Source organism: Cebus imitator, unplaced genomic scaffold, assembly GCF_001604975.1.
Source record: "Cebus imitator isolate Cc_AM_T3 unplaced genomic scaffold, Cebus_imitator-1.0 Scaffold110, whole genome shotgun sequence".
In the NCBI taxonomy this organism is placed as follows: Eukaryota; Metazoa; Chordata; class Mammalia; order Primates; family Cebidae; genus Cebus; species Cebus imitator.
The window spans coordinates 403,594-429,048 of record NW_016107425.1 but is presented as its reverse complement, the minus strand read 5'-3'; the positions used below and the strand labels follow the sequence as shown (position 1 = coordinate 429,048).

At 39.2% G+C, this 25,455-nt stretch overlaps 1 protein-coding gene across 1 annotated transcript in view; it reads right to left on the bottom strand.

Annotated features, from left to right (window-relative positions):
- The window catches only part of MYO3B (myosin IIIB), a 491,163-nt gene that overhangs the window by 247,330 nt on the left and 218,378 nt on the right, over window positions 1-25,455 (bottom strand). Inside the window, exons 10-16 of the mRNA XM_037741885.1 lie at window positions 15,686-15,782; window positions 14,681-14,797; window positions 14,060-14,164; window positions 11,277-11,360; window positions 10,223-10,425; window positions 5,994-6,092; window positions 5,114-5,228 (exon numbers count right to left, since the gene is read on the bottom strand). Coding sequence (XP_037597813.1) covers window positions 5,114-5,228; window positions 5,994-6,092; window positions 10,223-10,425; window positions 11,277-11,360; window positions 14,060-14,164; window positions 14,681-14,797; window positions 15,686-15,782 — 820 coding nt within the window. The remainder of the gene's footprint in view (window positions 1-5,113; window positions 5,229-5,993; window positions 6,093-10,222; window positions 10,426-11,276; window positions 11,361-14,059; window positions 14,165-14,680; window positions 14,798-15,685; window positions 15,783-25,455) is intronic.

Below are 25,455 nucleotides of genomic sequence, written 5' to 3'. Positions count from 1 at the left end.
GTACCACTGAAAAGACTACACCCTTGAAACCAGCATCCTGCCCTGTCGCTTCTCTGGAAATATCCTCTTCAGCATAGTCCCTAGGCAACCATTTAAAGCAAAAAACTATGACCTTGAGCAAAAACTTTTATGTTCAAACACCGTGTGAATCACTGAAATTAATGATCGATTGGGTCTCTTTCCTTGATTTAGTGAGAACTACACAGGGGTAACCAATGTTCACCTTATTAAGGAGTTTACATTTCTGGGCTATTCCACCCACTTGACTCCATCAGTCCTAAACCTTGGGTTAATTAGTTCTCCTTTTCTGACCTGGGAACCTCTGTGTTCACATCAAAACATCACGCACAGTCATGGTAAAATTCAATCAGTTATATGTCCACCTGTGGGATTACTCCTCCCACCCTAAAACTTGTCGATCAATTTTTTCTTATTTTCTTCCCATAGAAAGCCACAGAAGGTTTTTTCACCTTCTTTACCTTGACAGTTTTCTCTTGTTCCATCTCCAGCTACAGAGCCTTCCCTGGCATCTCTGCTATTTTCTACAGAATCTTGCTATCTGCTATCTCTTTTTATTTCTACCAGTTTCCAACTTTGTTATAAAATGGAACAACTTCACTCAAGAAGACCAACAAGTCCTCTAACTGGGTTTCTCAATTTATTGTTGATGAGTATAAACTGATTCACTACCAATAAGCAAAAGTGGGGAAGAAAGAGCATTTCTCCATCAAAGTCCTACTGCAGGATGTCTGATATTTCCTTCTTCTCTCTTAAGACACTTCTTTTACTGGTGTAGATATTCTCTCCATAGAGCTGAGGCTAATTTAAAAGCTGAGAGGAAACTTAGTTTTCTCTGTTACCCTGGTGCTGCTCTAAGGAAATACCCCTGGGCCTGGCTCACAGGCATCTCAGGTAGTTGTTTCTCTGGTATGTCCCTAGGAATTTACTTCCTTTCCCAGCTTCTTTACTTTCTTTCTTTTCTGTAAGTCTCTTCAGTTTTTCACCAGTTCTTCCCTAAGCGCTGCATTAGGACCAGCTGAAGGGCCTCCCTGCAGGCTCTGTTCCAACACTTCTCAGCCTCCTTTGCAGAGGCTCACAACATTTGGCATCTTAAAAGTCAAATGTGTATTCTACTGTCTCATCAGACGTTAGAAATCTTCAAGACTCTCAAGTCATATTTAATATATAATCTCTGTATGTTAAGGATATGTCCTCAAAGTAAGCCATCTGAGACAAAAAGGTACAATAGAAATAAATGAATGACTGCTATGAATGAACGTGAAAGAAAAAAATGTAAAAGATGTAATTATATGTAAAATTACATATAATTTTGCTGTAAAGTTTTGAGAAAAAAATAAAGGGACCCTGCAGGGAACTAGTGACATGATAAGAAAGGATATTTCCAGAGAAGCAACAGGACAGGATGCTGGTTTTGAGGGTATAGTCTTTTCAGTGGTACAGCCATTTTCTGTGCTGATTATCCCAGTGTTGAAATGCCTGGAAGTCTTATTTTGGGAGGTTTCATAGCTTGTACTATAATACATGAAGAGAGAAAGAGTCATTGTGGGATGTGTGTTTTAATTACAGGAAATGGTTTTTGTTTTGTTTTGTTTTGTTTTTTTCTGAGAGTACTGAGAGTTTCAGATAACCTCTTGAGATAACTGGATATAGAAACAGCTGATGTAGAACTCACTGCAAGAGTCTCTGTTTTACTCCTGGGATCTGCCTCTGTGGGAAGTTGCTCAGTGAGTGAGCAAGCCTCACACTGTATTGATCAATCTCGTTTCAGAGCAGTACTCTCTCAATTCATAATCTATTTTGAAGAAAGGGAAGAAATTTTGCCCCAATCTCAAAGGCTTCTCCCTAACCTCTCCAGTGGGAATCTGCAGTGTATGTCCAATTTTGACTATCACATAGATCATCTGCCCAAAATGTTTTCATGTAGCATTAAATATAAACATACATAAAACCCAATTTATTTAATGTATTATGGTAATTCCTACCAGCAAGACAAGCATAATGTTAAACAAAAATAGTATGGCTTGGCTCCAGAAATAAGAGTTGAAAAGCACAATCTTCACAATAAGGTCTTAGGTATAATTTCCCCAACCTTCCACAAGGAGTCCTCATCATCAGCGGAAGACTCCTCCACCAGGGAAGTTTCTTTACAATAAACTGAGGGTCAAGTGTTCTTTCAGATACTTTGGCTGGTGTCCCAGAATTAAAATTCATGCTCCTGAGTCCACACTAAAGTTTGCTACTCATAATTTTGCTGTAAAGGTTTGAGAAAAAAATAAAGGGACCCTGCAGGGAACTAGTGACATTATAATAAAGGAGAAGAACCATAATTTGGATTGACTTGACCAGTTCATTTAAGCTTTATATAGAAATGTCTGCCAGAAAAACTTAAGAGAAGGTTCTGTTACATCAGCATTTGGCATCTGTTTCCTGACTACTTTCAACTGGATCTTTCTGAATTTAGTCACACTACTTTGAGTTTAAAAACATAAAGTGAGCTGAGTTAACTCAGCAAAACACGTTGTCTGCAGAGATAGAACCACAGAATTCAGAGTCGGAGAGATAAGATCCAGCTTCTTCCTTTCATTTCTAAGGTTGCAGCTGATATAAATTGCTTTATTTCCTGTATGAATTAATATGGGACATGGTGAAAATACACACATATAACACCATTACATTCTGGTTATTCATTTAACAGTATGGACCAGGCACAAATTAAAAGTGTTCACCATCTTTTACATTTTTTTCTTTCATGTTCATTCATACCAGTCGTTCATTTATTTCTATTGTTCCTTTTTGTCTCAGATGGCTTACTTTGAGGACATATACTTAACATACATAATTTCTTCTGTTTTTAATGTTTTAGTGTTATACTAAAACAGATTTTAACAGTTTTTAATATAGTTTAACCTGAAACAGACAGCATCTGTTTTATTACTATCAGCAGTGCATTGCTATTATTAAAACAGCACCATTATATACTTTCTTTTAACCCACTTATATGCCTGAGGTTGCAATTTTTTGAATTTTTGCAACCAGATCTTGGTGATGACCTTGAGCAACAGGGTGTAAATAACTCCTACATGCTTAGCATTCTAATAATGGAATACTAAGCATGAAAGGGTTCGGCTAGGATCAATCTCTTCACCGTATTTTATGACTATATTTGTAGTCAAAACAAAATATTAACCCTATTAATAATGATTATTAGCCTTGGCTTCTCTATGGTTCCTGTACCCTTTTAAGGAAGTATGCCCCTGAGCACTTTGGCATGACACCGGTGACTTTAAATTGCTCCACTGCCATGTCTACCATGCTTTGACTCTTCTGGGGATGCATCTTTGAAAAAAAAAAAAAAACCTTTCATAAGTTAATAACCACAAAGGTCCTTTAGCAATGCTGGAACCTGTTTAATTGCTCCCCTCTAAGGAGCCAAGGAAAATATATTTATATTTTTATCTGACCTTTGGGATTTTCCACTATCCGTCAGTTTAAAGTCTGTGGGAGGCCAACAGAGAAAATTAACAGCTGGCTAGGGGGGAAAAAAGGTGCTATTATGACTAAAATCAACCATGCAGGGGAGGGAAGGGCTAGCCAAACACAAAACATTACACAGAAGCAATGCTTTATCTGGAGTGGCCGTCCCAGGGTAACTGGAATGTCTTGTAATCTAATCCCTTAAGATTTAACACCCTCACCTACCTCCTAATCATTCACCCCCTTTGTTGGAAAAGCAAAAGAATCCATATATTTTGCAAAATTGATGGCATGAAGCCCAGAAACTATGACATACTATATCACAGAATAATATTTGAGCCTAGGGTTATAAATATTGTCTGTCACCCCTAGCATATATTTAATAGAGACAGCCTGTATCTAGGATGATAACAGTAGTACAGTACTGGCTGGGCACAGTGGCTCATGCCTGTAATCCCAGCACTTTGGGAGGCCAAGGTGAGCAAAGCACTTGAAGTCAGGAGATCGAGACCAGCCTGGCCAACACGGTGAAACCCCATCTCTACTGAAAATACAAAAGTTAGCCAGGCATGGTGGTGTGCACCTGTAATCCCAGCTACTCAGGAGGCTGAAGCAGGAGAATCCCTTGAACCTGGGAGGTGGAGGTTGTAGTGAACTGAGATCCTACCATTGCACTCCAGACTGGGTGACAGAGCAACATTCTGTCTNAAAAAAAAAAAAAAAAAAAAAAGTAGTACAGTACTTAGAGCTATAGTTAATAATGTGCAACTGTGTGTCATGGAGAAGGAAATAACTGTAAGAAAGTTGAAAGGGTTTTCATTAATTTATCTTGTTACCCAATGAGCTACTTGAATAAATATATTTATGTGACTAAGGTGTAATCTACATATTCCTGTGCCGCTACTCCCAATTCACTTTAGTGGCTGGAAAAACCCTAAATCAGAAAAAAATGCAGTATTGTTTTGGTATTTATTATTACATCTGTAATGAATTCATGACAATGAAAGCAATTTATCAACATATGGTCCTTACAACAGTGCTCTCCTAGTTTGATGTTCATCTGGGCTTCTTGTTAAAATGTTTATATTCTTTTTTTTTTTTTTTGAGATGGAGCCTCGCTCTGTTGCCCAGGCTGGAGTGCAGTGGCACAATCTTGGCTGACTGCAACCTCTGCCTCCTGGGTTCAAGTGATTCTCCTGCCTCGGCCTCCTGAGTAACTGGGAATACAGGCATGCCCCACCACACCTGGCTAATTTTCATATTTTTAGTAGAGAGGGGGTTTCACCATATTGGTCAGGCTGGTCTTGAACTCCTGAACTCATGATCTGCCTGCCTCGACCTCCCAAAGTGCTGGAATTACAGGCGTGAGCCACCGCACCGCCCAGCCTAAAATGTTTATATTCTACTTCACTCATTCTAGACCTCCAGGTTTGAATTTCTAATAAGTTCTCAGGTGATAAAAATGTTTCTGGTCCTGGGACCACACTTTGAGTAGCAAGACCTTATAACATGACCAACATGGCATTTGAAAAGCAAATATCCTATCCCAAGTTAGAAATATCCACTCATACTCATCTAAGAATATTGCCACTTGAGTTTCCTCTTGATGATCACTTACTTTGTCCGTGAACCCTATAATCCTGAAGCAATGCTGAATTGCTTCAAATTGTCTTCTGTAAGACTCCTTGGATGTTATGTCGTGCATCACCCTTCCAGTTTCATCAGCTATGTACCTAAATGAAGTGGAATATGACCAAACAGAATGAGCACTGACTTGGAAAGTACAGGCATTTCCATTTGTTGTTTGTTTGTTTGTTAAATATGGGGCCTCACTCTGTTGCCCAGCCTGAGGTGCAGTGGTGTGATCATAGCTCACTGCAGCCTTGAACTCCAGGGCTCTAGTGATCCTCCTGCCTCAGCCTCCTGAAATAGCTGGGACTACGAGTGTATGCCACCACTCCCAGCTAATTTTTTTTTTTTTTTTTTTTTTGACACAGGGTCTTGCTCTGTCACCCAGGCTGGAAACACAGTGGCACAAATTTGGCTCACTACAGCCTCGATCTCTCAGGCTCAAGCAAACTTCCCACCTCAGCCTCCCGAGTAGCTAATTAGGAAAATATTTTTTGTAGAGACAGGGTCTCAAGATGTTGCCCTGACTGGTCTCCAACTCCAGGCCTCAAGTGATCCTCCCACTTCGGCCTGCCAAAGCGCTGGGATTATAGCCATGAGCTGCCACACCCAGCCTATGTCCTTTAGAGTCTAATACTGTGGTAGAATAATGATGCAAATGGCTGAGAAAAAATAAATCATGTGCAGTTGAGTTTTTGAACTTTCTAGACAATGAAAATGGTGAGATAGTTCTTGCCACCTCATCCTGGGTACTTCAGTTAAATAGGCTGTGAGTTTCCAGTTAAGAAAACAGCTCCATTTACTTCCAAGTTTGTCAATTGCTAATTGCACATTTATCAAAAATTGACAACCAACCCCCTGACACTTACCTAGGAGGTTTTTCCTCAGGAAGTCTGAAGTCAGAAAGCTTCTTTTGGTGATAAAGGCCAGCATAAATATAGTAAAATATGTGAAAATTTTTCTCTCCCCTGAATAAAAAAAGAGACTTTAGTTATAACATATTCTGGCTTCCCCACCTCAAGTAATTTACACCATTTTCTTTCTGTGCAAAATATTATTCCATGGCAAATTTGTATTTTCAGGCAATTAAATATTATAAATCCCACTTACAGAACAGTGATAGGATTAATATAGTAACTGTCAAAATCTTGCATTATTAAACACACTTAACTTTACTACAATCAAAAGGAGGTTTTAGAGCATGGGACATTTATAGGAAACAGTCAGGTTACATATGTTGATATCCTTCTGTTGCAGCCCAAATATCTACTGCCTTCTGCTTTTACCACATATTGCTTCAGAGGCAGTGAATTCCAGCCTAGGGACAACAGCCAAATCCTCTACTTTACTGGAGCCCTATACAGGAGGTGGCCTGCAGTTCTCACAGCAGGTTACGGAGCAGAATTGGTCCAGAACTAGGGTCTTCACTCTCCCAGGCTGGTATTCTTAAAAAAACTATTCAAAATGTCATTCATTAGTCTGGTTTACTGCCATCCACTTCTTTTAGGCTACCCTGGCTAGGGTCCTTTCAGATAGGTGCTACTCTGAGCATGGTCTGGGACTGGTGTCAGCTTAGAACAAGAAAAGGAACTGGAAAGTACATGCCTAGATATTTTATATTAAGTGACATTGCCATGACATCCAAGAGCATAATTTTTCTGATAATTAATTTTCATTGCATTTTACAAAGGTATTAGTTCACAATGGGTTGGACCTTAAAAAAAAAAAAAAAAAAAAAAAAAAGCTGGCCCTTTAGCCCAGATAGTTTGAAAAGCACTGCTCTGTATCCCTTTCTTTCTTCAGGAGGAGAACAGTCTCTTCTGCTGATACCTTGGGATTTTGGCAAATCTTTTCTTTGGTCAATCTAGCTCCATGGAAACAAATCTTGCCGCCCTTCTTCCCTTGTCCCCCTTACGGCATGGCCCCCATCCTGTTCAGCCTCTCCTGGGTATCCTCATCTTCCTTTGGCTGTTTATCCTGTCAAAGCTTTTCTGTAACATTCTTTACCCCTGCCTTCTATTCTAGATTCCTCTACTTGCCATTTCTCACTCACTTGTTCACTGAACTAATAAATTTAGTTAAGAGATGGTGTCTCACTCTGTTGTCCAGGCTGGAGTGCAGTGGTGTGATCACAGCTCACTGTAGCCTCAAATTCCTGGGCTCAAGCAATTATTGAACCTCAGCCTCCCTAGTAGCCAGGACTATAGGAGTACACCACCACACCCTGCAAATGTTTTTGTGTTTGTAGTGACAGAGTCTCACTATGTTGCCCAGGCTGGTCTCAAACAAGCTATCCTCCTGCCTTGGCCTCCCAAAGTGCTAGGATTACAGGCATAAGCCACTGTGCCCAGTCCCAATTTTAATTTTTTTTAATAAATGTGTATATTTAAGGTATACAACATGATGTTATAGGATATATGTATAAACAGAAAAAGGTGACTATTCAACAAATAAACATATTAATTACCAGTCACAGCAGGCACTGTACCAGGTGCCAGGGATATGGGACTAAAGGGATTCATGTTCTCTGAGTGTCATTATAAGAAGCCAAGATGGATACAGGGAAACCAGTGAGGGGGTCCAGGTGAGAAAGCATAATAGCTTGGATAAGGTAATGGTAGTGGTGACGGAGAACAAGAGTAAGAGTAAATATTATACATATTCTGGAAAAACAACCAAAAGAACATCCTAATAGACTGAATGAGAACCGTGAGAGAAAGAAACCTAGAGTCTGCCTCCTAGATTTCTAGCTTAAGCATCTAGTGATGGTGGCACCCTTAACTGAGACAGAAACCGAAAGTCCTGAGATTAATATCACTTGTTCTTTAAACTCTGTTACATGTGCAGGCTTTGGCTGGCCCATCTTACCTTCCTACAGTTTCTCTACAGATCCATCTAATTCTCAATTCTTCCAAACTTTTCCTGCCGATATGCATCCCTAGCCTAAATTCAGTTTGATTTTCATCCCTTTATCTGTCAAGATTGGCTAGGTTTTGTTACAGTAATAAACGTCCCAAGATATTAGTAGCTTAACTGAACAAAGGTTTAGTTCTTGCTCAGAGTACACGTCCATGGCAGGTCAGCAGTGGGGCTGTGCTCACTGCAGTCACTGATGGGCGGTGGCTGGCAGAGCTGTCCCCATCTGATACTTTGCCAGACTCTGGAGGGTTGCCATTAAATGCCCACTTGCCAGAACCAGTCATAAGACCATACCCAGCCACACAGGAAACCTACAGTGTGCCCAAAAGCAGGTAGAACCCCCGTAGTTAGATGAACAGGGCTGGCATAGGCCCCATCCTCTCTTCATCTACTTCTCATAACAGCCTTGTGAGGCTGACAATATTATGCCCAGGTTGCATATAAGGAAAGGAAGGTATATGAATATTTACACCAACAAGCAACATATCACATCAAGTGACCTAGAGCTCTCCTCACATTATCTTTGTAAAAGACCACTTTACATTTGAACACAGAACACCATGGTTTCCATTCTGTCAGAGGTAGCTCCCTAAATTTCAAAACCATCCTAAAGTGGGGAGACAGAAGCAGGGGACCTCATAAAAATTAATCAAAACACCACAGGGAAGCGTAAATGATTCTCACTCTATCTTTCATTTGTTTTACGTTCATGCCAGCCTATATTGTGTGAGGAAACTCCAAGTACATGATAGAGGAAGACGCTGGGGTTCTCAACCCGGAACAACTCCTGTGATTTCCACTTGCACAACATCTCTCAGACTCCCCAGCTCCTCTTCATCTCCACTGCATTCACCTTAGCCTAGGCCAGCATGCTCTCTTGTATGAATTTGGCAACAGCCTCCTAATCACGTCATCATGGTCCTTAGATCTCCCCCAATTCATTCCCCATTGAAGCTTGTATGATCATTTCAAAATGCAAGTTGGGTTTTGGTGATTTTCCTGCTTGAAAACGTTCAGCCAGTTCCTATAGTCCTTAGAATAAAGTTTGAAATCCTCATCCTGGTTCCAAAGCCCTGCATAATCTGGTCTCAGTTTTATCTTTGCCACTTTTCCTCCTTATTCTGGTTCCCACCTTGTTGCCTAACTCCTAGTGATCCTGGGATCTCAGATTAAGTGTCCCACACACAGCGAGCCTCTCTCTCTCCCTAGATTAGGCTATGTGTCTTTCCCTTCTCTTGTTTCACCTTAATAGCACCTACTTGCTTCCTGGTGCTTACTGCAATTGTTCTACATTTAAGTTTACTTGCTTAATGCCTGTGATCCTCTCCGACTTCTTCCTCCTATACCACCTACTCCAAGCCCCATGAATACAAGGACCTTTTCTATTTAGTTTACTCTTGCAATCCAACACAAAGCACAGCACTAGTATACAGCAGGGATTTAATAATGCTTGAATATGTAAGTGTGGAGCCATGCTATTATTTCAGGACACGCTGGTGTCCTACAATAATAATAGCTACTATTATTAATAATTATAATTATAGTTACTACTGTTACAATAGGAAGAGTAGCTAACATTTTGATAATATGTGCCACATTAGGCATTATTTTAATTTATTTTATATAAATGAACATATTAATCCTCACAACAGACCCATGAGGTCAGCACTAGTAGCATTTCCATTTCACAGATGAGGCACAGAGAAGGTTAGTGAAATGTCCAAAGTCACAGAGTGAGTATCAGAGCCTGCATTTGAACCCAGCTCAAAGTCTGTGCTATTGATTTCTATTACCAAATGCTTTCCCTTAAAAACAGAATAATTGTTTTCTCTGTCTTAATCTAAGGAAAAAATTAACGTGGAATTTCTTGGTGTCTTTTTTGTTTTAACAAGTTCAATTTTAAGGGTCCTAAGGGTTTTAAAACATGTCTGCAATGCTGCTAAATTCTACCTGACACAACCAACTCAGGAGAAACCAGCACACCCACCCCAGCCCTTTGTACTCTTTCCATTAATTTGAGGTCAAAAACTACCACTGATCCTTTGCTTAAATAATTCTTTGCCCTTGGGGAGGGCAGGGGAATGTCAAGAACAAGGGTGAAAACTGAACCATTAAAATTCTCCAAGCCTCCCAGTTTTTCCTGCAGGGCAAAAACAGAGTGATAAAGTAGTGCACCTACGCTGCCTGTTTTATGACTCTGGATTTTTCAAGAAGATATTCAGAGATTCTTGCCCCCATCACAACTCCAGTTGGTGTAAACATCATTTCCAGATATTTTCCAAAACGGCTCGAGTTGTCATTGATGGCAGTACATGCGTTCCCAAAGGCTTCCACCAGGGAGTTGACTTGTAGGATTTTCTCTCTCAGGGTCTGATTATTGGCCTGTGCCAAACAGAGAACAGTCAAAAAGGGACTCCAGAAACATGACTCCAGCAAAGTTGCCAGGCACCCATCCCTTGCCCGCCAAAATCCGCATTGTCTTTTTACAAAGAGTTCCATTTGGGGGAAGTTAGCATCAACCACCAACATCATTTTCTCATATGAGCAACTCCCCAAATCTGCATATGATCAGATTTGGCTAGATTAGGACAGCAGTTTTAAAACTGCAGCCATATTTCATTTAAAATCCTTGACAGATAAAATGCCTAACCAGTTTAGAAAGATTTCAAAATAGATCCCGTAAACTTTCTGGCATTTATCATAATATTCAATAAACCTTATCTATAAAAATTCCACACATTCTTAGTCACCTAGTACACTAATTCAGAGTGTAAATAACTACTGGATGATTTTTGAAGTCATTCTTTCAATATCGAGTTCACCAAGCTGAAAATTTTCATTTCCCTCAACTTTTGCTCAAAGACTTTTATTTTCCATCCCTTTAATTACTACAGTAGCTTTCTCTGAGCCTGTTTCTAGTGCTTAACCACTTTTACTACCTAACGGATGAATGTTTCTATTACATTGAAAACATGAAAATTAATTGCCGATGATCCAGTAAATTTGTGCTGGCATTAATTTCCTCCCTATGAGGAAATTATTTTCCTCCCTATGTGAAAGAAGGATAGCATGCTGACATCTCAACAGGCCTCGCTATCAGGAGGCAAACATAACAAAGATGGAATGTCTTTATGTAAGCCCTAATAAAGAAAAACCCAGTACTTCTGTCATTTATAAAATATGCAGTATGTAGGAAGTTCTAGCCATGATACATAAAGCGGGTTAGTCAATACCTTTCCCAAGAAAGTTAAATGCTGAACAATCAGGTGGGCGCTTTCTGTCTTCCCAGAGCCACTCTCTCCACTGATGACGACGCACTGGCACAGAAAATGGAGTGTCAAGTAAAGAATTTATAGCACAGAAACAACTCATGTGCTTCATATAACATCGACTACTGTACACCTTAAATTTTCACTGAGAAATCTCTTAGGAATCTTCCTGTTTCAGTACATAGACACCTTATTCAACCTTTTGCATAGCTACTTATTGTTCCATTGCACAGACGTACCATAATCTGTTTAAAATTAGTACAATATTGATGGATATTTGAGTTTTTTCTTTGTAATTATAAACAATATTGCAATGATGAATAACCTTATACATAAGTCATTATATTTTTATGAAAGTTCATATGCTGGAGAAATTCCTAGAAATGGGGATGTTGGATCAAAAGGTAAATACATTTGTAAATTTGATAGATATTACTAAATTGTTTTCCTAGGGATTATACCAATATATGAAAGTGCCTGCTCTCCTGTAGCCTCACCAACAGAATATGTTAGATTTTTGACAATCTGATAGGTTAAAAAATATGGCATCTCAGTGCAGTTTTATTCTGCATTTTAAAAATTATGAATGAGGCTTCTTTCCATATGCTTAAGAGGCTTTTCTTTTATGTGACCTGTCCATTTTGTTTGGCCATTTTTTATTGTATTGTTGATCTTTTTATCATTCATTTCTAGGAGCTTTTTATGTATAAAGGAAATTAGTAGATGTGATATAATAAAAATTATATATTGGGTCTTTGTCCCTGGTTCCTAGCACTGAGCTTCTAAAACCTTTGGAATTTCAATGAGCGGTAAAAGTATCTTTTGTTATTCACAAGGAGCCCCTTTCAACCATACCTCAGTTTATTCCTAACAAGGTGGTTCAAGGCGGAGCCCCTAGACAGCGTCAGACTGGTCATTAGAAAGATCAAACATGTGTGGGGCATGATGGCTCGTAATCCTAGCACTTTGGGAGTCCAGGGCAGGTGGATCACTTGAGGTCAGGAGTTCAAGACTAGCCTAGGCAACATGGTGAAATCTCACCTCTACTAATAATACAAAAATTATGCCAGCATGGTGGCATGTGCCTGTAATCCCAGCTACTCGGGAGGCTGAGGTATGAGAATCACTTGAACCCAGGAGGTGGAGGTTGCAGTGAGCTAAGGTTGTGCCACTGCACTCCAGCCTGAGGCAGACAAGAGTAAAACTATGTCTCAAAAAACAAAAGAAAACAAACAATCAACAACAAAGAAAGATCAAACATGTGATTGGAATGTGGGAACTTTCAGCCCTACCTCCCAACCTCTAGAAAGAAGAGGGAATTCTGAGATTAAATTATACAAATTCTTGAACAATGAGATTCAGAGAGCTTCTGAGTTGGTGAACACCTCGAGGTGCTGGGAGGGGGGTGTACCCAGAAAAGTCATGGAAGCTCTGTGTGCCATGTCCCCTTCCTGCCCCATATACCCTGCCTTATGTGTCTCTTCCATCTGGCTGTTTCTGAGTTATACCCTTCATAATAAACTGGTAAATGTAAGTAAAGTGTTTTCCTGAGTTCCTTGAGTCATTCCCAGTGAATTATCAAACCTGAGGAGAGTCACAAGAACCCCTGAACCCCTGGACTGATATTCGGCTGGGCAGAAGCATGAGAAGCCTAGGTACTCCATTTGCAGCTGGAATCCAAAGTGGAAACAGACTTGTGGCCCTACTCGGTTAATCTGTGGAGTCTGCGCTAACTCCAAGCAGTGTCAGAATTGAATTACCCAGTGGTCTTGGAGAATTGGTTGGTGTTGGAAAAAATACAACATTTGGTGTCAGAAGTGGTGTCATAAAAGACAACACAGTAAGACAACTTCTGAACTTAAAAACTATGTATTTCTCTCCATTTACTTCCTCTCTATGAAATCTAGGGACATTTTACAAGTCTCTGGGGAAGGTAAGAATTTGGAGTAGCTAAGTTCCTAAGCTACAGTAAATCCATGTATTCCATTTTGTAATATACACTGTTAAAATATCATCTATTACTCAGCAAACCCCAAAGCTGGAACTTCCCAGGTCTTAGGAAATCCATACAGTGATACTCTCAGAAAAATTGCTTGCCAAATTAGACTACTTCTATTTCAAACAGAATAAGGAAACAAATAAAAATATACCTATTGAAAGTAAAGGGGGATCAAAGGTTAGATATATCACTACTGTGAATTAGAAGGCTAGAAAAGTAAAATGTATGAGCTTGTGTTTAGCATTGAGTTTAAGGTTTGTTCATTCTCTACCCAATCTATCACAATTTTTCAGCAGCTAAATGATGTGGCACATGGTCACTGCCAATCTCTGTGCAATATTTCATACAAAAAGGACTGAATCATGACAATTCTAAGACCTTAATAGGAAAGAATTTCACTTATGCCATTGTACATGCTGTTTTATGACAATCATTGCCATGTAATCAGGTTGTGTTTACACTATTCTCATCATATTCATATTAGAAAAATTTTTATTACATCTTATCAGAGAAAATGAATGCTCTTGATGTGAATGTTTTGTGTTTCTTGAAAAGCATTTTCACATTCTCCTGACGCTATGGCTTTGTCTATGCGCAAGTTCCACTGAGCTGCCATCTCATCTCCTGTTTCTTCAAGTCAGCACCAGCAACCAGAACGAAAAGCTTTCAGGGAGACCTAGGAGCTGACGAGGAAGACAGAACATGTCTTAACTGTGTGGTTCCGTAGGAAAGGAAGGGGAGTTCCTACCTGGTCTTTGCTGAGAGTAACCATGCACTGGTAAGCGGCATCTGCTGATGCAAATATGTGGGGGGGATTGGAGGCACGTTTTACCCCATGATAAAGTCTGGAAAACTGAAGGAAAAATAATTAAAGGAAAATCTTCCCTGGACCATCTAAAACTCCACTCCCTATTACCCATGAAACCAAGACTCTGTCACTTATTAGGGGACTTGTTGGGTTAGGAAGATTGTAGAGTACAGGTTGCGGGGACTTCAGGCGTGAGTTCAAATTTCACTTCTGTTACTGGCTCCCTGAGCTAGTTCAAGGGAGTTTACTCTATGCTAAGTCTCCTTGTCTGCCAATTAGGCTTAACAATAGTACCTGTTCCACGTGGTGTGAGAAGTGAGGTAACCCAGTGTCTAACATGCAGTAAGCACTTAATAAATGTTAACTATTATTGTTATAGTTTGCTTTAAAAAGGAATCCCCGAGATGTAAAAATTCCATTTGTATTGCATTACTATCTGCACTTTTGAGTATACACACCTAGAATAGCATAATTTTATTCTTACTTTTTCTTTCTTTTCATTTGCCCTTGTGAGTTTTAATTTCCTATTAAGAAAACGTATGCTCTTAAAACATCCCTTACCTGTGGAGAGTATATGCTCAGATTCTGGAAGGGGTTTAAGGCAATTAAGATGTCTCCAACATATGTGTAAATTAGCAAGTCGGCATAACGTTTCTGCAACTGATGGATAATTGTATCCTAAGAAAAGGATAAATGATATTGAGGGTAAATATTATTTCCAATCAATGGATAGATTCTAAAAATGACAACAAATTTATTCTTACAAGAGCATCTTTCTCTAAAGATGAAAGTAGTCCATTTAAATCACACAGTGACCCTAATGATCCTGAATTAATTAAAACAATGCCAGTATTTGCTTTGAAAGAAGAAAAAATAGGAATATACTAAAAGAATTAGGCCCATCAGTCAAAATGTTGTATTTAAATTTTTATTTAATAAGCTGTTCCTACTGATAGAGCATAGACAAAATGGTAAGTTTGTTTCTCAAAGCACTGCACTTAAAATCTAGGTGGGAGAAATACAAACTTTAACACTTGTTATTACACTTTAGTGATTTAAGCATTGAAACAGTCCCCAGAGTTAGACTCACCATGAACAGGTCCAGTGCAATTAACAGCTCTATTAAACATGCATATTTTAAATGGGGATTATCACCGACTTCAAATTTAAAATTCAAGCTATATTAACTTCACTATTTCCCTAAATGAAGCGCTTCCTTATGAACAACAAACAATCTCTTAAGGGTTAATTGCAATATTTTATCAAATTTTATCAAACAGAAAATTATTTCAGCTGATATAATCCATCATTAAGGCTACACTATAAAAGACTTTATTGGAAAAAAATCCAAACCCTTTTCTCGTCATCATTCTAGCGACTATCTAAATAAACACAGCACAGGATCAGTGTCACAGCAACTGAAAGCTTCCTGAGCTTCACCCCATGGATACAAAAACAAGCAAATTTTCAAATGACCTTAGGAGGACATGGTCTGCAACAGAAAGGTAAGATCAGTCACATGAAACAAATGTCTTCAATGAGAATTGTCTACTAAATAGTTAATACCTCATCCAGAACCTCTAGGTTGACCAAATCATCCTCAAGGCAGTATTTTTCAGCATCTTCCACATGATAAGGTCTTCTGGTATGCATCCTCTCATGCCTAGAAATTCATCAAGAGAGTTTAAGCATTAAGACAGCAAATAATGTAGTGGAAAGTGAGCAGCAAGGATGGCTCATTCACAATCTTATCTCATGATATGTTCAGAGACTTCAGAGATGGGGATAGGAGTCCAGTCCAGGTCCCCAAGCTTTTCCTGTCACTGTAGAACTACTGGGATAAAGTGATCTCCACAGTTCAAGTCTACTTTCTGCCAGAGTGAGGAGTGCTACCAGACGGACCCTCCTAATACATGTATTTGCTTTTCCTAAATGCCAAAGACAGCACTTCCAGAATAAACAGCTCTGATTTCTGCTCAGTGTCAGGCACAGAACTTTCACTGGGGTATAGCCATGAGTGCCTTACTTGCCTTGAGGTCTTCTTGCCCTATCTACCAGCAGCACTCCCAACTTTTATGATATTTTAACCTACGGAACATTTTCAGAGATTAATATAGTAAATACCAAAGAATTGATCATTGTTTATGTTTTTTATTGATTTGAAATCCCTTTGTGACTCTTGTCCCATCCCACTCCTCTCTCATGAGGTGACCACTATTTGATGGGTTTCCTTCCAGTCTATTTTAAAATATTGGTCATACGCATATATGTACCCATGAGCAATATACAGGTTCTGTATGTTTAGTTATAAAAATGATATCATACTTAGGTTTTATTCTGCAAGCTTACTTTTTTCATTAAACATTTTTAAAGTCTATCTATCTACCTACCTACCTACCTAGTTCAGTTACTTTAATCACTGGGTAGTATTATACTTTGTGAATATGTACCTATTTATTAGTCAGTCCTATGGGTTTTTTGTTCGTTTGTTTTTCAAATTTTATTTATTTATTTAGCAATTTTTAGAGATGGGGTCTTGTTTTGTCACTAGGCTGGAATGCAGTGGCATAGTCATTGCTCACTGCAGCCTCAAACTCCTGAACTCAAGCAACCCTCCCTACCCAGCTTCTCAACTAGCTGGTACTAGAAGCGTGTGCTACTGTGCCTGGCTAATTTTTAAAAATTATTTTTTGTAGAGATGGGGTCTTGCTTTATCGTCCAGGCTAATCCTGAACTCCTGGCTTCAAATGATCCTGCCACCTGGGCCTCTCAAAATGCCAGGATTACAGGCATAAGCCACCACACCCGGCCTATTCGGTCCTACATTGATCAACATTTAGGCTGATTCCTTTTTTTTTTTTTTTTTTTTGCTACTAGTAACAATGCAGCACTTAAAGTTGTATATACATCTTTTTGTGTAAATATGTGGGTTTTTCTCCTGGAGGGCACTGTTCACCAGGGATTTAAAAATCTTGTTTGATAATAACAATCCCTTCTGGTATACTAAAATATAGTTCTTTAATGTTTAAAACTAACTCAAGGGCAAAGTAGGCCTTCCCATAGTTCATTTCATAAACTCACCACTCCTCAATGTGGTTTAGGGGGAAAACATTGGCTAGAAGAGCTCTGGGCCCTAGTTTCAGAGTTGCTAGCAATGTGGTATGAGATACTCAGCAAATCCCTTAACAACCAGTATCTCAGTTTTCTTCTTCTTTTTTTTTCATCTTTTAATGGAATTGCTAGGCTTGTGTCAGTGGCTTATGCCTGTAATACCAACACTTTGGGAGGCTGAGGCGGGTGGATCATCTGAGGTCAGGAATTCGAGACTAGCCTGACCAACATGGAGAAACCCCGTCTCCACTAAAAATACAAAATTAGCCGGGTGTGGTGGCACATGCCTGTAATCCTAGCTACTCAAGAGGCTGAGGCAGGAGAATCCCTTGAACCTGGGAGGCAGAGGTAGCAATGAACCAAGATCGCGCCATTGCATGCCAGCCTGGGCAACAAGAGCGACACTCCATCTCAAAAAAAAAAAAAAAAAAAAAAAAAAAAAAAAAAAAAAAAAAAAAAATAGAATCACTCACAACTGATCTATCTCACAGGTTGCTGTGAAGCACATACAGTCATGGATATAAAAATGCAATAAAGTTGAAAACATGGACTAATTACTATTCTTACATCCTTGTTAAAATGTGGAATCAACAATTTGCATAACTACACACATTACTCCGAATATCATTGACTAAACAAAATCATACGTGAACTGTCCTCGTACACACTGTAAATTCACTAGCACAGAAGCATGACTTCTTGGTTCTTCTCTGTCACTTTTATGCCCATCATCATCACAACTTAAGAGGATATCACCCACCAATACAATTCTATCTAGCTAGATCCTAGAAGGTGGTGCTGACGGCAAGTTTCACGGTAAGTACCAGTTAGAAGTCATGGAGCCTTGATGTACACCTTACTCTTTGGTGTGCATTTCACAAAAGTAGGTAAAAAGGAAGAAGCACACTTATCAGCTCTGCATATTGAGTCTTGAGCTTATAAGGTCATCAAAATGGGCAAATAAAACTGATTTTTCTATTTCTAGCCTATTAAAGTAAATCTTACTTTTCAGTCACCATCACTGATAGATTTGAAAAACGGATATTTGAAGCGTGCTATCAGTTATCTTCAGTTCTAGAACCAGTTTTGCTGCTAATTAATATAAAGGTCCAAAGCACAATGAAGCTTAATTTTTATTTAATCAAATCAAATTTATAACCTAAGCACTTTAAAATTATTAAACAGAATTATTTCTCTGTCTTTACATATTGATGATGGCAAAGAAAAACCAAATTGGTTTGTAATACACATTTTTACTAAAACTCAGAGCTGCTGCCTGCCTCTAGCTAACCATTTTGCTAAATAAAACAGCAGGAGGATATATATTTCTGACCAAAATCCCCTTCACATAAAACCTAAGAATAATTTTGCTTGATGTTCATCAAAAATAAAATATCATACAACATTTTAATGAAATAAATTACCATATGAAATTCAGCTAGTTATCTCCTTCCTACATTTATATCTTATTGCATAAAATAAGCTAAGTCAGAGTTTATTCTGCACATCGTTTGACAAAGAAAATCGATAATTAAAAAATTGCCTCAGATCTGGTTCTGGTCAAGATGGAGTAAGCACTCTCCACTCTTGTCTCCTCAGTGAAGACAACTAAATACCCTGGACAGAATGTATGCAGCAGCTATCTCAAGATGCTGAGAAGTAAACTGTAACATGTAGATTAGGGAAGGAAGTCAGAATTCAAAATACTACTGAACCAATGGTGAGTTTTTCAGGGTTTTTTTTTTCCTTCAGTAACTCCTGACCTGGACTTAATGGCAGCCTGAGTTGCAAACAGGAATGCCGAGCTTCACGTTGGATGACATTTTTACAAGCCAGTTAAAAATGGAAGCACTGACAAAACCTTACTCGCAATCTCACAAATAGATGCAGTCTAGTAGAAAGTTTTGATTTTCAGTGTGAATATGCACAACGCAATATCACTAGGGTCAAAATTGGTATCTTCTGAGCCGGAAGCAGATTGTATGCTATGCCAATCGGTCTGCCAGATTTAAGTTTCAAGAATCATGCAGATGTCTGTAAATCTGAGCTTGATTCTTATTTTAAAAAATCTTCCCCAATAATATTGTATTAACAAAAAATAACTTTTTAAAAATTTTAACTGCTATTATTAGCAATGTGTGGCCTCTTTCCTTGCTTCCAGGAAATCAAGTTCTTTAGAAATATTTGCTCCTAAAAGTGAAGTAGGCAATCTAGAATTTGATGTAGATGCAGGGCATCTCTACTACTAAATGGACAAAGGCCACTTCATGTTCCCAACCAGAAAAAAATATATACATATATATACACATATATATGTGTGTAGCACTATTTCTGCCTTCCCCAACTAGCGTTCTTTGGAAACTGCTGCCTGCTTAGCTTTCCTCCTCTGGCTATGGGGTTTGGAGAGTCTATTGAAGAAAAAAAACATTATTTATTTCAATTTTTAATCTCCTTTAAAAACATTATCCTAGACTTTGCATAAGCTTATAAAAAGCGTTATGTTGTTTTATATTTCCCTATCTTTAGCTGAAGTTAATAAAAATAAATTTGGGTTAATTTTTTCAATTTTACTGAGTTAAGTGATTTGTGTCATCAGCAACTATAGATCTTAATTTCCTTTAAATTCATATGCTCCATCTAGTGCCCTACTTGAGAATAGCATCTATTATCAATTTTTGCTGACGAATTCCTCATTTAGTGTCAAAATTACAGATTTGCAACTAAAAACTACTTGGATTGAGTATTCCCAAAGCTCTGAGGAATGCAGACATAGATAAATGAATGGATAAATAGCAAAAAAATCCTATTAAATCAAGAGCATGTGCTAAGACATTGTAGTTTTAGTAAAATAAAACTCAGATGTTTTCAAATTCCAGTAAAGTTGATACTGCTTTTCCTAGATTTCCTACTTGTTTTTATGAGTCTGTAAGTATGTTAGCTGCCAAGGCTGGCTTCTCAGACAGAGTTTGCGAGTTGGAGCTTAGAGGGAAAGTCTTGGCTTGAACTGGTTCCAGGAGTTTGGCTTTGGTGCGGCAGTGGAGGGGCAGGTTATGGACAGCAGGCCTGGCCTAGGGTTCCAGGGATCAGGTAAAGGGGAAACTCGTGCCTGAGTCCATGAATCAAGTAGGGTGGGAATGAGGGCAAGTCTGTACCATCAAGTCCAGGGAAATGGGTGCAGCGTAAGAATAGAATCTGAAGAATGGGAAAGACAGAGCCAGAGGTAGAGGCTGGGAGTTCCCCTAAAACAGTGGGCATAGATGAGGTAGAGGACGGGGGTCTTTGTTGAAACCTTTGGTCCAGCCAATGAGTGGGAAAGGAGCTCTGGAAGGTACCAAACAGGTTCAAATACTAGAGGAATTATCCTCATGAAATAAATTCCTAAAGTGCTGCTGCTTTCTTTCACCCTAGTTTAATCTCTATATCTGCATTATGGGTAAAACCATTTCTGTGTGAATGCTCTGTAATATCCCATCAGTGCGCCTGATAGCTTCTTTGTTAGAGCTGCTAGTCCTATGAACTATGTTGACAAACATATTTTGCCCAAAAGTGACTCCTTAATCAATTAGCCTCTTTCTGTCTGCCAATTATACCTGTGGAAGTGGAGACTTCCATATAGATAGATACAAATGGGGCTGCAAGAACTTCACGTAGGTTAGACAGGATACGTTCTTCCCTTCACTCCCCAACTATGATGAAGAATAAGTAATAAAAGAAGGTGCTCTAAATCATAATTCAAACATGAGAAGAAAAAACTCTTTTAGCTTATCAGTTCAGCCTAATAATGATAATAACAATAAGCAATACACTAGTGAGAGGTTAATCTCGGCACTGAGAAATACCCCCTCACTTCTTAGACAGTCACTCCGCATCAGTACCATTGTGAAGGTCACCTCTGGCTCTGCTCCTCCACACTCAAATAAGATCCCTCTCCTCCATCCAAGAGTGGAACTACAAGAAGTGGAGAATGACTAACACTGCCACCAGATTCCAGATGGAAAGGAAGTGAAACTTGTTAAGGATAGAGAAAAAAAAAAAAAAAATCATGTCTTTCATTTTTCATTATCAAAATAGTTTATATCATATAATAAAAATAAAAAAAATAGATCATCTAACAAAAAAAAAAAAAAAAAGACAGAGAGAGAGGGAGAGGGAATAGGAAAAAGTTCCAAACTCAAAGATGTCAGTCCTCGCCAGGCGCGGTGGCTCACGCCTATAATTCCAGCACTTTGGGAGGCCGAGACAGGTGGATCACAAGGTCAGCAGTTCAAGACCAGCCCGGCCAAGATAATGAAACCCCATCTCTACTAAAAATACAAAAAAATTAGCCAGGTGTGGTGGCATGTGCCTGTAATCCCAGCTACTTGGGAGGCTGAGGCAGAAAATTGCTTAAACCCAGGAGGCGGAGGCTGCAGTGAGCCAAGATTGCTGCACTGCATTCCAGCCTGGCAAAAGAGCGAGACTTCGTCTCAAAAAACCAAAAAAGCCAGTCCTCAAGAATCTAGGACAAAAGCCTCCATGGCCATAGAGAGAACTCACTCCCTTATCACTACATTCAATGGATTCCATATAAGAAGGAAAACATTATTCAAAACTGAGAATAGGTTACTGTTACTAAAGTCAGTGATGTTGAATATTTCTTCCAAATCTTTATTTCCATTCAATATACCCTTTGAGAATATAGCCAGTGAAAAAGAAACTTTTATTTAACTATATCATCATGGGCCTAGAATAAGAAAAACACTAGCAGACCATTGAGGAGTGATGTTATTCTACTGAGAGTCAAATAGGGACAGAGACAGCAGCTGGATACCTTTAGCTACATGAACTGTATCTTGACCCTGAACTTAAGGCTATATCTATCAAACATTACAATGCATAGATTTAAAAATAGGAGAATTGTTTGGGTGGAAATTATTACAGTATTTGCCCATTTTTCCTCTAAGCAGTTTTGGCCAGAATCCCAATAAATCAACATCTTATCATTAATCATATTAAACAGTATTTGATATACCCAACTTCTCTAAGCAGCAAGAAACAGTAACACCAGCACAAAATTAATATTAATTAACTTATTCACTCATTTGTAGATAGATATAGGTATAGATAGCTAGCCGATACTAATTATAGCAAGGCGTAGATTGATTTCTTCTGTTAGGAAGGTAGGGGGATCCTTAACCTCCCATGTGTCACGCTTCTTCAGCACTTTATGAAGTAATCTTACCAGAGTTATTTCACTTACATAAGAACCCAAGAACCCATTAGTGTATATAATATGGGGTCTGTGTGTGTGTGTGTGTGTGTCCATGCATGCGGACATTTGAGGGTAGAAAAGGGAGAGAGTGAGCAAGGATTACTGGGGAAAGCTGGCAGTTAAATAGTGAGAAATCTGTTTTTAAAGGTCATTGCTGCAGGTTGAAATCAGAAAAGCTGAAGTCATTGTTTTAATCAGCCTCAGGCAAATTTTTGCAAGGGCAGAATTACAATCCATTAAACAGAGCAGAAAAAAAAACAAAAACCCAGAAACTTAATTCTTCTACCAAGTAATACTTAGAACAGACCATTGGCATTTAGGGTTTAACATCCGTGGTTTCAGCTAGTACCAAGCCACCTGCAGGGCACGGCATGCTGGATGTTGTAATTTCACTAAGGTTCACGGTTGAGTTCGTGGTTGTGGCAGAAACAGCCAAGTCCTTCCCCTGCCTCCACTCACATTCCAGACAGTGGTTTCCTTCTTCTCCCAGCAACTCTTGTAAAGTGATAAAAAGCATTTTTTCAATCTACTTCTCTGAACTTTAACCGTGAAATGACACACCAGATGATACTAATGTATTTAGGGATTTGTAAAGCTGGCTGGGGAAGAAGTCTTTTTGAAGATCAAGGAAATAGGTGCTGATATAAAAGAAATGACCAAATAGTTTAAAAACACCCCCGACAGATTAAGTAACAATGTACCCTGAACCATTGTTCACATGGTTTTAGGGCTTCTTAACCTCCTTTAAGAGAGTAAGACTTGGATTCATAGCTGCTCTATTGTACCTAAATTAAATATATGCGTTGACAAAATTATAATTTACTGGAAAAACTTAAATGTCAATGGTGTCATACATACACTATAACCAGCACCAGGTAATGGTATCTATCAAATCTCAAATAGTACAATGTCACTTCTCCTCAGGTGCCTCTGCTGTCCCATATCTATATCTGTAGTGTATATATATAGTGAAATGGAGATGAATCATATCCTGGCTTTCCAAAAAGCACTCAGGAAAGCCTGAATGGTTAGACCCAAGAGAATTGAGACAGGGGCCTAACAAACTCAAGCCCTCTATGTACAGCACAGCTTCTGCTCCATGTGAAAAAGCTCTCCATGATTCTTAGCCTTGCTCTTGAATACTCTTCCATATGCACCACTACTGAGATGGACCACTTCCCTGTCACACTGTTGTGTCAGCACCACCCTCCATCCCCTCCCTGTGATGGAAACTGGTATTCCCCTTGCTCCCCTCTGTCTTTTCCCAACCATTGTTCTCCCTGACCAATCTCCCCCTTTTTAAAAGTTCACATCACACTCTTATGTCATCCTTTTTGGCATGTGATCCCCAATTTACCTTACTACCCTTTCTCCTGATAGCAGTCTTCGGTGTTCCCATGTCCTACTAATCACTTTGTTAACACTTCCCACATTCTGATCTAAGAGGTCTTCAACTGGTCAACACTTGAAAACCTGTTTACTTCTATTTCACTGAAGTTGTCCACAAGTTCAGCTATCCCTAGTTCCTAATTATCTCTCAGAAGTTCCCAGGATCTCAATTCTACAATCCCTTTTCTCATCAACCCCTCAATGAATCTGCTTTTCATCTTCATTATAATAGCCAGTCCCCAGACTACATCAGCCTCAAAGTCAGTAAGCCACTCTGGTGGCACTTTCTCCCCTACCCCCAGAGATCCCAAGGACACTCTTCTACTAACCTCCATTCCCTTGCTTCATTGCCCACTCATCGTGTCCACTGAAGCCAGTCTCCAGCCTGAAGAAGACCATAGTGTCTGCTTTCTATACTCCTAATTCCTTGCCGCTAAGGGTTAATCGAGATGACGGATGAGAAAGGCAGCAGCGGTGATGGTACATTTTCTGAGAGTTTCTAGGGCCTAATGCTATTGTGAATACTCTACATGCATTATCTTAAAACGCTGATTAACTTCACTACAATAGGATGCTATTCAGTTATGTTCCACCTGGGTTTTCTGTGCTATTAAGTAATCATGATGCCTGTCTTTAATTGACCCTTTACCATATTCCTCATAGTAGCTATCTCAAAGATTTCACACTTCCCTGGAGTCCACAATCCACTCTCAACTTTGACACCTTGCTAAATTTTTTTTGAAAGATAAAGATCATTCAACATGAATTTCCTCATAATACCTCCTCTCCTCATTTAAGTTTTATGAATACTTTTGTCCAACCTTTGTCTTTCCCAACTTAGAGTTTCTCTCTAAGGTCAACCTTCCTCTTAGGCCCTTGATCCACTCCCTCTTGCTTCCTCAATTGCTTCCTTTCTTCTGTCTTCAATGTCTCCCTCTATATATACCCTTTCCCTTCACCTCTCCAAGTGTTCCCCATCCTTTAAGAACTTGCATTCTTCCCTGCAGCCCCCCTGAAACTACCAACTTCTCTCTCCCCTGGGGAAGTACTAAAGTGGACAGAACATTCCTTACCTTTGCAGGAATAGTAAGAAAGTTCTCCCTGCAGGTTGTAAGTTTCATGATTCTGTATCAGCTCTCAAGTCCAAAAGAGCTGCTCCAGCTGGAGGGTCCAAGACTGCTTAGACCATGGAAGAACTCTCCTTTGGGTGGAAAGCTGGAAGCTTTGTGTAATATCCGGAAGTACTTGGCATTACATTTGATAAACTATAAAGATGTGTCTTGCAGTTTCTATGTGACTGCAGTGTGAGCCAGGCCAGGGAGGCAACCCAGTTTGGGTAGGCCCCAACACCCTTCTTTATTTCCCTAATCTGTCTCAATCTATCACTAAGTCCTGACAATACCATTATTGTAATATCTTCTGCCATTTGTAATTACTAACTGCTCCCTGGCTGCAGCCTTGCCCTGCTTCCTTCCATTCTCCATACTGCAACCAGAACAACTTTCTGGAATTCTTCAATGGCTCCCTAGCACCTAAGAAACAAATTCAAGTTCCTTAGGCCCATTATGACATGGCTCCTGTCTAT